At 44.0% G+C, this 12,313-nt stretch overlaps 2 protein-coding genes across 3 annotated transcripts in view; one reads left to right on the top strand and one right to left on the bottom strand.

Moving 5' to 3' along the window:
• Positions 1-5,242, top strand: part of tenm1 (teneurin transmembrane protein 1) — a 191,096-nt gene extending 185,854 nt beyond the window's left edge. For both annotated transcript variants that reach the window (XM_040015589.1, XM_040015590.1), the window contains exons 36-38: positions 808-1,514; positions 2,195-2,337; positions 4,394-5,242. In XM_040015589.1, the coding sequence (XP_039871523.1) occupies positions 808-1,514; positions 2,195-2,337; positions 4,394-5,149 (1,606 nt within the window). In that variant the 3' untranslated portion in view covers positions 5,150-5,242. The remainder of the gene's footprint in view (positions 1-807; positions 1,515-2,194; positions 2,338-4,393) is intronic.
• Positions 5,243-7,099: 1,857 nt separating this feature from the next.
• LOC120723839 (SH2 domain-containing protein 1A-like) lies at positions 7,100-10,494 on the bottom strand. Its single transcript, XM_040015605.1, has 3 exons — positions 9,840-10,494; positions 9,472-9,535; positions 7,100-7,781 (listed from the first exon to the last, which is right to left on the bottom strand). The coding sequence occupies exons 1-3, from the start codon at positions 9,974-9,976 to the stop codon at positions 7,518-7,520; spliced, it is 465 nt and encodes a 154-aa protein (XP_039871539.1). The 5' UTR covers positions 9,977-10,494; the 3' UTR covers positions 7,100-7,517.
• Between the last annotated feature and the right edge of the window lie 1,819 nt (positions 10,495-12,313).

The following is a 12,313-nucleotide window of genomic DNA, read 5'->3' as shown; positions in this document are numbered from 1 at the left end:
CTTAAGCATGGCTCTCAGAGGAAACCAATAAAATAGCAAAATAAGACACTGTTTATTTATAAGCACACACGTGTAAATAATTGTCATATAGCCGTATTGACAGTATTGGCTCTGGCTGCAGGGACATTCTAGCAGTGGTTTGATAGGAGGAGTTGGAATGAGTGGGTGTGAGAGGCATGCATGATAGTGCTGACTTTACATTTAACTGCCTTGGTGTGGAGATCTATCACAGTCGACAGTGACGGTGATGTTGTTTAACCGTTTAATGACTCATAACAGTTTTGATTTGTTTTACGCTGAAGGAAAGGTGTTCGAGGATGTGATGTCTGTAGGTGAGAACCGAGTCAATGAGAGACTTACAGGCAATTTTTTGTTTACATTAAACGATAGTTATGGAACTGGAAACTGTTTTTCAACCCATCAACTGTAACCTTTGTTATGTCACCTTTGTTACGCTGTCTAATCGGGGATATCTGTTGTCATTAACACCTTCTTTGTTATGCACTGAGATCTTGCTGGTGCTTCCCCGCTGCCTCCAGTTTTTCACATTTGCTCATGAGTTTGCAGAAAGGCCACAGAACAGAACCTGAACGACAGATGAGACTGAGCGCAGACAGACCGGGTGAACTATTAAACGGCTGAGACAAACTTTTGCACAGATTTGGCACCAGAATCCCGGTTACATTGTGGTTACATTTGTTGCATACTAACATGATTTTTTGAGCAGTTGCCAACAAAACTGATGCACAGTTGTAATTGTGTACAGCATGCGGTAAATATCACTCAGGGTCTGATGTTTGTTTTCAGGCTCACGCCGCTGCGCTACGACCAGAGGGACCGCATCACGCATCTCGGCGAGCTGCAGTACAGCGTGGACGACGACGGCTTCCTCCGCCAGCGAGCAAACGACCTGTTCGACTACAATTCCAACGGCCTGCTGACCCGCGTCTTCAACCGCGTGACCGAGCGCACCGTGTGGTACCGCTACGACGGACTGGGCCGCCGCGTGGCCACCAAGAGCAGCCAGGGCGAGCAGCTGCAGTTCTTTTATGCCGATCTGTCACACCCTACCAGGGTCAGCCACTTGTACAACCACAGCAGCAATCTGATCACGTCGCTGTACTATGACCTCCAGGGTCACCTTATCGCCATGGAGCTGAGCAGCGGAGAGGAGTACTATGTAGCCTGCGACAGCGTGAGGAGCCCAAGGGCAGTTTTCTCTAGCAAGGGGCGGCTCGTCAAAGAGATTCTCTACACCCCCTACGGAGAGGTTTATCAGGACACCAACCCAGACTTCCAGCTTGTCATCGGCTTCCACGGAGGCTTGTACGATCCTTTCACGAGACTCGTCCACCTGGGAAGGCGGGACTATGACACGCTAGCGGGCCGATGGACTTCACCGAATCACGAACTGTGGGGGGAGCTGAGCAAGGAGCCGAAGCCTTTTAACCTGTACGCGTTCAAAAACAACTGCCCGGTCGGGAGGGTGGAGGAGGTGACGCAGTTTACAACAGGTGAGCGTCACACATGCGCAGACACACTCACACACACTGCTGCCAAGTCAAAAGCAAATCACTGACTGACTGACAGAAACTAAGTGATACAGAAAGATAGATCAGTCAGTGACACCTACTCCTACACGCGCACCTACAGGGGAAACATCTGCCATAAAGAATGAGTGAATGGGCCACATAGCTAACCACAGGTGTGCTGGGTGTCAGAGACGTGAAGCTGTGACAGACAGGATTTACTGGCAACAGAAAGGACAGCCATGCCTCTGATCACATTGTTCTTTAACACAGCCGGTTCTGTTTTCTTCCCTCTGCCTGTCAAGAACATACTGTTTCCCCGAGAGACAAAATAGAAACTGAAACGAGGGAAAGAGATGGGATAGGAGAGTAGAAGATGAATACAGGATGTCAGCGGGGGCGTCTGTCCTTCTGCTTAATAGAACATTCATTTGGCCTGTCACGTTTCCCTGCAGCGGGATTGTTTGTTACACAAGGAGTGTGTTTGTGGGACACGCGCGCACACCAGCAGACCCGTCTCTGCCGCGCGCTGCACTCATGCATTGTGTGGTTTCCCATACGAGGTGTTGTTTTCCCTGCCCTCGTGACTGTCTGTCTGTTTGCTTTGCAGTATACACATTAAATTCTAAACTTTCTCCCGTGCAATTTTCTCTCTTCCTGTCCAGACATCGGTAGCTGGCTGCAGCTGTTTGGCTTTCAACTTCATAACGTGGTCCCCGGTTTCCCAAAGCCTGAGGTGGGAAGAATGGAACAAACATACGAACTGATGAAGGCGCCGACCAAGATGCAGGACTGGGACTCCAGCAAGGTGAGCATCACACCGCTGCTAGATTCTTTCATATCTAACACTGTGTGCCTGTGGTAATGCTTTGTATATTTAAACTATATGTATAACATTTTTTCAAATATACTAGGGTCTTTAATGTGACTGCGAAACAATATTTTTCATAAAGATATGTCACATATATATGTGTGTGTGTTTGTGTGAGACATAGCCTATGTCAGTGCTTGTGATTAACACTTTCATAATTAGTCATTTATCTCATTCGTTTAACACTTTGGGTCTTCATGTGAGATCAGACCGAGAGTCCTCTGCAGAAGCATGAAAACTCAAATTACCTGCTAATTATCTGACATTTTTATGACCTTAGTGATTCTTCCTAATCGGCTATATGGATGAAAATCAACACTGAGTTGATTATTATGAGAATATTCTCCAGAATGAGTACGAGTAATGAAATGATTAGTTGATTTATTAATTAGTTCATAGACTGATTGTCGTTAAGGTAAATTGGCACGAGCGTTTGAGGGTCCCAGTGTCTCTGTTTTATAGCGTTGTGCACAGCGTGGTAAGGCCACAGCCACCCTGCAGCAACAAGCTGCAGGGTGGCTGTATTCAAACCTTGCGGGTTTAAAGCTGGGCCACCTTCTTCCTGTTTATGGATGTCTTTACTTCTGCAGTCCAAACACACGCATGTTGTGTTAATCGGTGGGTTTTAAACTGGTTGATGTAAATGGGCGTTTTGTCTTCCTGTCAGAGACACGTAGGATGTAGCTCTAACACATTAAAATTTTTCTTACATCCACCGAGGACTTCAAGGTCAACTTATAAGATAGAAACAATTTTTCTTAAAAATGTAAGAATAATAGTGTGATGGGTATTCTCAACATATAGAAAGTACCTTGTAAAGTTATATTTGACCTCTAGATTGATCTGAAGGTCAAGCATAACTATAGCTTTTTATGTTAGCTATTTAATAAAACTATGTTTCCTACTGCTATTAGAATATGGGGGGATTTTAAATATCACCGACCTTTTCTTCAAGATCAGATAAGGTCAAACTTTGATAAAAGGTCTTATCTTCAAAACTGTGACTAAAATATTGGCTTTGGTTGTATTGGCAACAGTAAGGAAATTATATTGATTATGGGTAGATTCTAAATATAATGTTAATTAATTATTTAATTCATTACTCACCTCACTTTTAAGTTTCACATCTGCTTTTCTTTCATGTTGACACCAAAATGTGTTACATCTTTAAAAAACATTTTTTAGAATTATATTATATTATATTATATTATGAGTTCAGCTTATTCATGTCCAGTTATTTACATTAGTACTTTAGTATCCATGACCTGCTCCTACATAATGTTTGTGTAATCCGAGTAGCCTTATCTGATTTTCTTTGCTGATGTCTAATAGACATTATCAGTAGTGTTAAAGGCACTCTAGTGCTCGGGCAGCTAGCCAGTATGAAGCTACTGCCTATAGCACCGTCTGTCACATGTTGTCTGTGTGATGACACATCAGTGCACATTTCTTTAAAATTGTAAATTTCTGTAAAATGACGATACGTTTTCACTCTGACCAGAATATGATGTCATACTTTTTGAGAATAGTTTGTTAATTTTGTCCTGTACATTACAGCAACAATCCATAACCCTTTATTAAATTTTCTATTTTATTTTTTTAATAAATGTGTGATCAAATAATTTTTTTCATTACTAAATATTAAAAAGGAATTTACTGAACAATAAAATGTAATAAAAAATATATATAATCCAAAGTATGTGAAGTATATTAAAATGGTTTTCAACACAACAGATAAAATAAAAAGCACTTTGCACTTGTTTTTACTGCATTTCCAAACTTCCTAAAGTCGGTTTAAAAGCAGCCACGCAAACTGCAAATAAAATATGATGCTATTTTTTTAAAAGTTGCCCAGACAGTGATGTGCCTTGGTGGAGGTTTGCCTCTCAAAGTGCTTCATGTTTTCTACGTGTCTAAATATCTAGTGTGGGTCGTGTGTTTCTGTACGTCATGCAGAACGCTGAAATAAATGACTCCGTCTGTTTTTCTCTAGTTGGTTTTGGGAATCCAGTGCGAGCTGCGGCGCCAGCTGAGGAGTTTCATCTCCCTGGAGAGGTTACCTCTGGTCTCTGAGCCCGTGGGCTCCACCTGCCACCGACCGGCGCACCCCCCTCCCTTTGGCTCCCGACCCTCCATCCTCGGCCCCAGCATCCGCTTTGCAGTCTCTCACGGCCGAGTGAGCGCGGAGGTCATTGGAGTGGCCAGCGAGGACAGCCGCCGAGTCGCGGCCATCTTGAACGGCGCCATCCACCTCACTGGGATGAGCTTCACCGTGCACGGCTGCGACACCCACCACTTCCTCCAGTCGCGGCCGATCGAGGAAGACCTCGCCCTGGGGCTGGGAGTCGGGGGCCGCGTCCTGGAGAGCGGCGTGAACGTGAGCGTGTCTCAAATGAGCGCGACGGTGAACGGCAGGACTCGGCGTTTTGCCGACATCACTCTCCAGCAGGGGTCTCTGTGCCTGTGCGTGCGGTACGGTGGGAGCGAGGAGGAGGAGAGGGCGCGGGTGAGGGAGGAGGCGAGGAAGAGGGCAGTGGAGGGAGCTTGGGAGAAGGAGAGAAGGAGGGTGGAAGCGGGAGACGCCGGGAGCAGGGCGTGGAGCGAGGTTGAGAAGCAGCAGCTGCTGTCTGGGGGACGCGTTCAGGGTTACGACGGCTACTACTCCCTGCCTATAGAGCAGCAGCCGGAGCTGTCTGACTGCCCCTCCAACATCCACTTTATGACACTGAGCGAGGTGGGGGGCAGGTAACAGAGACACACGAGCGGCCCCTCACCCCACCAAAGACTGCCTGTTTCTACTCTACTCTGATTTGTTCTACTGTTTCTATACTGTATCGGGGGGAAAAAAAAGAAGACGACATCAGAGAAGAAGAAGAAGAAGAGCGAATGTGTGGGGAAAAAAAACAAAAAACTTCCAAATGCCTTTAATTGTGACAAAATGATGGTATTTTATTATTATCGTCCAGTTTCTCCAATTTCTAACAGTGGCACAAGCAGTGTGGTTTGGCTGTGGCTTTGCTTTTTTGTATCTCTGATCAACCCGACCGACTCGCCGACCGACCGACTCACCGACCGACCGACTCACCGACCGACCGACTGCCATTCGCTGTTTCAACACTGTTCATCATTTTCTGGACTCTGCTCAACATCACGGCACTGTAGGGAAGAAGACTTTTAGGATCTTGCCAGTGAATAATCCTCTTCGTGACTCGAATCGAGAGCTCTTCGGTTTGCCATTTGAGTTCCTACATGGTTTACCTCGGATATACTATCGTTTACATATTGTGTAAGAGAGGCCTTGTCGACTCTGACACTTCCCCCCTTTAGAGAAGGAAAGCTCTTGTGGTTTTCCGCCTCTGGTGTGCTCCAACAGTAGTTTGTATGAGTGTGTATACTTAAAAATCAAGAATGTATATAGCCAGTGCTTTCTCACACTGAAAAAAAGAAGTGCTCAACTGGAAGTTCTGTTGTTCATAAGTGTCAGTATTGTTAATCAATAGAAAAACAGTTACATTTTTGCAAAGAATTATACATGGCTATAGTAAATATTCTCGCTGAAAAATCTGACTTTATTGGGTTACAAAGCTGATTAAAGTTATTATGTGTGAATTACCAAAATCGCTGGCTGGGATTTCATAGACGTTGTTACTTATTATTTCTGCCCCTCTCCTCCGCTCGCTCTCGTTCACGTCGTCTCCGCGCCTCCCCGCCACACATTTGTTGTGCTCTCTTTGTTCTTGTTTCTGGGAGTTTGTAACTTTTCAAATCTGTGCTGTCATTATCACCCATCATTATGGCTTGAACCGAGATATGCACGAGAAAACCTGCGTCGTCTGTCAGAGGAGAGGGAGCAGAAGAACAAGAAGAAAGGGGAGGAGGGGAGAAAGAGGGAAAGAAAAAAAGAAAAGCACAGAGGAAAGGGAAAAGGAAATGTGACAGCTGAGGCTCAGCGAGTGGGTGGTGAGTGCAGAAGGGGCAGGACCTGGAGTTGGCTGAGCTGTTCTCTCCAGCTTGTCTCCTCTCATTAGGAAATGCCAATCAGACTACATGTGAACCACTTCCAAGCCTCTCCCCACAAAAAAAAGTTTAAAAAAGAAAGTAAAGAACTTTTTTTTTTTTTTCTTTAAATGTTGCTAATCCACCTCCCTGTCCGTCTGCCTCCCCCATCGCCTCCCCCACACACACACACACACTCGCCTCCCGCCGTCGCTCCACCATCTGCCCACCATTAATTGTTTGTGTTTCCTCTCCCGGGCCGCGGATGACAGACACACACACACAATGCATATGTTCTGACTGCAAGCAGGTGATATACATTCCCGACTAGCACTCTGCGATCGGCCGTGATGCACCTTCCCTTCGAAACCATATGCTCCGTTAGATACTGTCCAACCTCATCTCCGCGGTGAAAAGATGGAGGGTCCGGTTGCTAGGAGACCGCTGCACTGAAGAATTGTCTGCGCTGAATGGATGCTCTCCTCTTTCAGCTCCGCTTTCTCTCTCATTTTTTTTTTCATCATGTAATGCCAATCAGACGAGTGAATGATGGACCCACACACACGCATGCACACACACCAGTAGTCAGCATTCTCTCTGTGGAAATCAGCACTCCAATATGTCAAATTGAATTTTTTTCTCTCGCCCCCCCCCTTTCCCCTCAGCATTATGTCAAACGCAGGCTCGGGTGTGTACGGCTGTGTGTGCATGACCTTATTTAAAAGAGTTTATTTCAGCCAATATCATTTATTTTCTTTGCCGCTCACACAACTCTATTGCATTAAGAAAACAGAGCACAATATTTGTTGTCAGCTTATGTATGCAGTAATGGATATTAATGGTTCTGCAGCTGAATCTTTTACATCCCAGAAAGTTAAGAGGGGAGGAGAGAGGGGAGGGGGGTTGCACTTTCTGTGCTGCATATGCAAAAAAAAAAAAGTAGAAGGAGGCTGAGATCTGAGTCACTGCTGGAGCCTAAATGAGCTCAATGTAGCAAATGGGGGGGGGGGGAATGACATTTACTTGATGCACATTATGCAAAAAACGCAAACAGCAGGAATGGTGCCCTGGCACTATTTCTGCTTAGAAATGAGGTCAGTGGTGCAGCTTAGGGTTCGCCCCTAACCAAAAGCTTGTCGCACCTCCTTCTTGTTCCTGTTTTTCTGTCCCTGTGCAGCATGTGGCATCCGCTGCTGGAAGTAAGGGTTCGGGCTGCTCTCCGTCGTCGACGGGCTATTACAGGGCTCCTCTGTGTGTGTCTGCGCCCGTCTCTGAGCGGTGACAGGGTAGAGCAGAGGCATGGCAATTCCTTGTCCAGGCTTCTGGAAAGCTGCTATCAAATTCTTGATTTGCCGGAAATATCGTTTCTGCACACCAGGAGTGGTCTGAAACATGAGAGAGAGAGAGAAAAGAAGTAGAAGTGCAGAGAATTCAGAGCGTTTCCCCATCTCCACATCAAAACCCCAGTGGGGGGATGAAGAGGACGGGACAGAGCCGCCTTGAAATGAGCTCTCGCAGATTTTACCTTATAAAAAGACATCAGATACGCTGCCAGTGGAGGCAGTAATACAAGTGCGTCTCGGGGATGGACTGGGGATGGTGTCAATTATACATTTTTTGCATATCTGGATTCAGTAATCCAAAGTAAAAGGACAGATGAATAAATAAGACGAGGCAGAAGAGATAAAATATATATAAGAGCTGTAAAAAAAAAAAAAAAAACACGTGCTGTGGAAGGGAGGGAAACATACTGATGATATACTCAAGGAGTTTAAAAGCTACACTGGGAATATACGGGATGCAATTACCTATGAAAACATCCTCTCCTGTGGGTATTTTAGATAGTTTTTAAGTCAATAAAAAGCATTATTTTAGGATTAATGCACCACAAGATGCTTTAACAGTCCAGTAATCTCAAGAGCCTTATTTGTAACAGAGAAGCACTGAAATAAAACTTAGAAAACACACACAAATATCTTTTAAAGAAATGATGATCGCTTAGTAAAGTCATTTCTCTCTCTCACAGGGAGCTTTGCATTGTTTCTAATTGAAAACGCTCTCATCTTTCTCTTTTTCTATTCTTTCCACCCCCTCCCTGCACTTGTTTGTTTGCCCACAGCTGTCACTCCAGCGTTTAATATTCCTAAACCACTACAGCGCTATAATTTTGTCAAGTAAGGCCTTTAAAAAAAAATACATTATGTGTTTTCATTCGGCCCCATCAATCAAACTGCAAATAAATAAATAAGTACAACGGTGAAAACGGTTTTCTTTCGATATGTTTTATTTTTTTTTAAGAAAAAAAACCATCATTTAATCGAATGTGGGGAGCTCTCCCGCCCAGCACAGCACTTTGGATGTTTCCTGTCTCCGGCCACAAGTGTTACCTCTGCTCCCGAGAATATTTCATTAGAGTGATTGATATTGCGCATGAATAATGGAAACTGTTATCGAGCTTGTAGAGAAATTCTTGTAATTCAAGCCTCCACACCGAAACCCAAACATGCACACACACGCACACCGCTCTCCTTCAATCCCTCAATCCATCCCCATCTGCTCGCCTGACGGCATCAGTGAGAATGAGCGAGGTTAAAATGTCGCTACGAGAGCGTCGCGCTCAGTCAGAGATAGACGCGGCCTTCAGATGTCTCTATACATTCCCAATCCCGGGGTGTTCGCCACCCCTCGGCGCTCAATTACACATCCCATCAGAAATGCTGTCAAATGCAATCCCCCCCCCCGTCTCTGGAGTATATGCTGATGCTGTGGCATCTTCAAAATTCGAGGTGGGGGTTGGTGGGAGATGGATTTCACTGGGTGTTATTGCTAAAGCAGAAGCGTACCCATTTCTCAGTGCTGTCACTCCTCAAAAAAACTAAACACATGTTTGTGCCTCCGCAGCTTGTTGAATTACAACCAGCACCAAAACTACTTCTAAACCAATAAGCGAGGCAGATGTGTGCAGCTGCTTCTGCGAACTTTTCTGGGGAGGGGATGGAGTGAAAAGAGGCACAGCACAGACTAAAGAGCGAGACGCAGGATGAAAAAAGAAATCTTAATAGTAAAATGTCTTACCTCTGCTGCCCATGAGCCTGCATCATCTCTGTGGATTCTATATGTGTAGACGTAGCCTTGGCATCTGCATACAAACACACACACAAACAGAAACATGGGTTTGTATTTCAGTGTTTCTTCTTACTGTCACTATCACTTCTCCTTTTGGGAATCTTTATTTGATGCTTATTAAGAGACCACAGTTACTTATTACTCAGCCGGTTGCCGTATTGCCTTTGCGCTTGCATTTCTCTCTAAACGTGAGGGGATCGATAATCTCTATAACAGCACAAAATAGGATTTTGTATGTGTTGATGTGATTATGAGGTCTCAGCCTAGAGAAGTAGAACAAAAGCAGATGTTGCACTTTTTTCTTTGATTGTACTCACAGCACACACAGGCAGTAGACACCCTCCACGGTGTCACTGTTGCGGACTAGGTAGCACCCGTCTCGGCCGTCCTGGCCCAGCCGCCTTTCTCCCTCGTCCTTGCCGATGGGTCCGTGATAGACGGGCAGGTTTTCCATCACAGTTATTCCCCCAGATGCTCTTTTTCTTCTGCTCCCAAAGTGTCTCTTTCCCCACTTTACCTTTTTTCCCCTCTTTACTACAGGAAAGCTTTTTCTTGCCTTTGCTGCATATGCTCTGGACTGGGAGCACAGGTAAGGCAAGCTGTCTAGCCTCTCCTTCGATCCCCGCTTCTCACCGGTTCAAATATCTGCTCAGGGAGCCTGAGCTTTGGCGTACGAGCTCTCTGATTTCTCTACACTTGTTTACCTACAGTGATAGCAGCTCTCTCACTAACCTCTAACCTTTCTGGGTTGGCTCTTACAGTCTTCCTCTTTCTTTATACCACGCACATATGTGAGCACGCACACACACGCACAAGTAAAGTGTGGGTTTGTCTACCTCTCAGGAAATGATTCTATTTTTTCTTTCTTTTTTGACAGGAAATAACATAAAAGATTCTAACAGAACATTTCCACAACAGAAGAAAGCACAACAGAGGGATAAAGTGAAGCAATCTCGCCCTTTTTCACATAGGAAAAACGTATGCTGTGATGATGCACTAACGTGCACTGTTTCCAGCCTCAATTTGGTTTCTTGTCAGCAGAAGTTTGCTCAGACTCTATGGCTCTGAAACAACTTCTATGAATTGTGTGGCACAATATGTAGGCAGTCATGGATTATACATGCTTGTTAAAAAAAAACATGTAGAATATATCAGAATGATTTAAAATTCCTAATTAAGTTTTTAAAAACAGTTTGAAAAATAATAAATGAAATCAATAATACACAACAAAATTGATTTAACAAATGAAAATAACACAGCTGTTCTTTTAAAAGTTTCAAGCTTGTTTTTACACATTTAGACGATTTATTAAAAATGGCAACAACTATTTTAATTTCTCAAATCTTTTCTGTTTTTAGTGTAATTGTGAAATTTGTTGGAATGTCAGATAAATTTGTCAACATAACTGATGCCTAGTTACATTGTGTATACACTCACCAGCCACTTTATTAAGTACACCTGCTCATTTAGGGATTTTAAGCATGAAGAATATGTCAAGACAACCTCTAAAATTTAAACACTTCAAAATGGGAAAGAAAGTTGATTTAAATGACTTTGCATGTGGGGTGATTGTTGGTGTCAGAGGCTGATCTGAGTGTTTCTGCTGATCTAAGATGGGCTACCACAGCATAAGACCACAGCTTCCATTACCTTATCTGATGAGTCTCTATTTCTGCAGCAGCATTCAGACAGTAGGGCAAGAATTTGGCATAAACAACATGATGCAGAGACTCCATCCTGCCTTGTATCAGTGGTTTAGGCTGCTGGTGGTGTAATGGTGTGGGAAGTATTTTCTTTGGCACACTTTGGCCCCCTCAGTACCACCTGAGCATCATTTCAACACCTCAGCCGACTTCAGTGTTGTTGCTGACCATGTCCATCTGTTTGTGACCACAGTGCACCCAAGCAGGATAACATCTCACAAAAATTAAAGGTTTCTTGATTATGACAGTGAGCTCAGATCTGCATCACAGCGGTCCACCAACAAATCTCCAGTAACTGTGTGATGTCAAGCCAATATGGACCAAAATCTCTGAGAAATGTTTCCAGCACCTCGTTGAATTAAGGCAGTTTTAAAGGAAAAAGTGGTCCAACGTGGTACTAACAAAGGATACCTAATAAAGAGGCCAGTGACTATATTACTGCAAAAAGTGGAACTATAAAGTAGTTCAAAATAATAACTACATACAGCTCACAGCAGTCCACTGCAGCTATTCTCACTTATTTTCACTAGTTTGTTTTAGAAATGTTTTTAAATGCATATCCAAGTTTCCTGAGACCAGGAGCTGTAACCTCCTCAGAATATTTCTTTTTAACTGCCACCTCAACTTGCTCAAGATTCAAATGACAATATTTCAAGATTAGATTCGCTGTGACGTTTTTTTCCAAAAAGCCTTCCACCTACAAGTTTATGTGACATGATGTGTTAAAACCTCAGCTCATTTCGGCGTTGACAGTTTTAATAAAGGGGCAGATTCGTCCTATTTTCCCACCACTGGCCTGCCTCCCTTTGATGCGTGGCAAAAAAAAAAAAATCTCAGCAATTCTTATTATTTCTCTACTTTAACTTGTAATGGAACACATAAAGAGGAGACAAGAAAAGAAAGAAAAGTCTAATTTGCACTTGGGTGCTCTGCTGAATTAAACTGATATGTCAGAGGAAGACATTTTAAAGCAGATAAAGGAAGGGAGAAAAAAAACCCGAAGCAATGTGCTTCTCGGTATTTCTCAGCATGCATTTTCTCATCACATGTCCACACATCTCCTCAGCCACATATCTCTTAGTCTGTCT

Source organism: Simochromis diagramma, unplaced genomic scaffold (genome assembly GCF_900408965.1).
Source record: "Simochromis diagramma unplaced genomic scaffold, fSimDia1.1 OVJJ01000685.1, whole genome shotgun sequence".
In the NCBI taxonomy this organism is placed as follows: domain Eukaryota; kingdom Metazoa; phylum Chordata; class Actinopteri; order Cichliformes; family Cichlidae; genus Simochromis; species Simochromis diagramma.
Note: the sequence above shows the minus strand (reverse complement) of the source record. Positions and strands in the feature narration are given on the sequence as shown.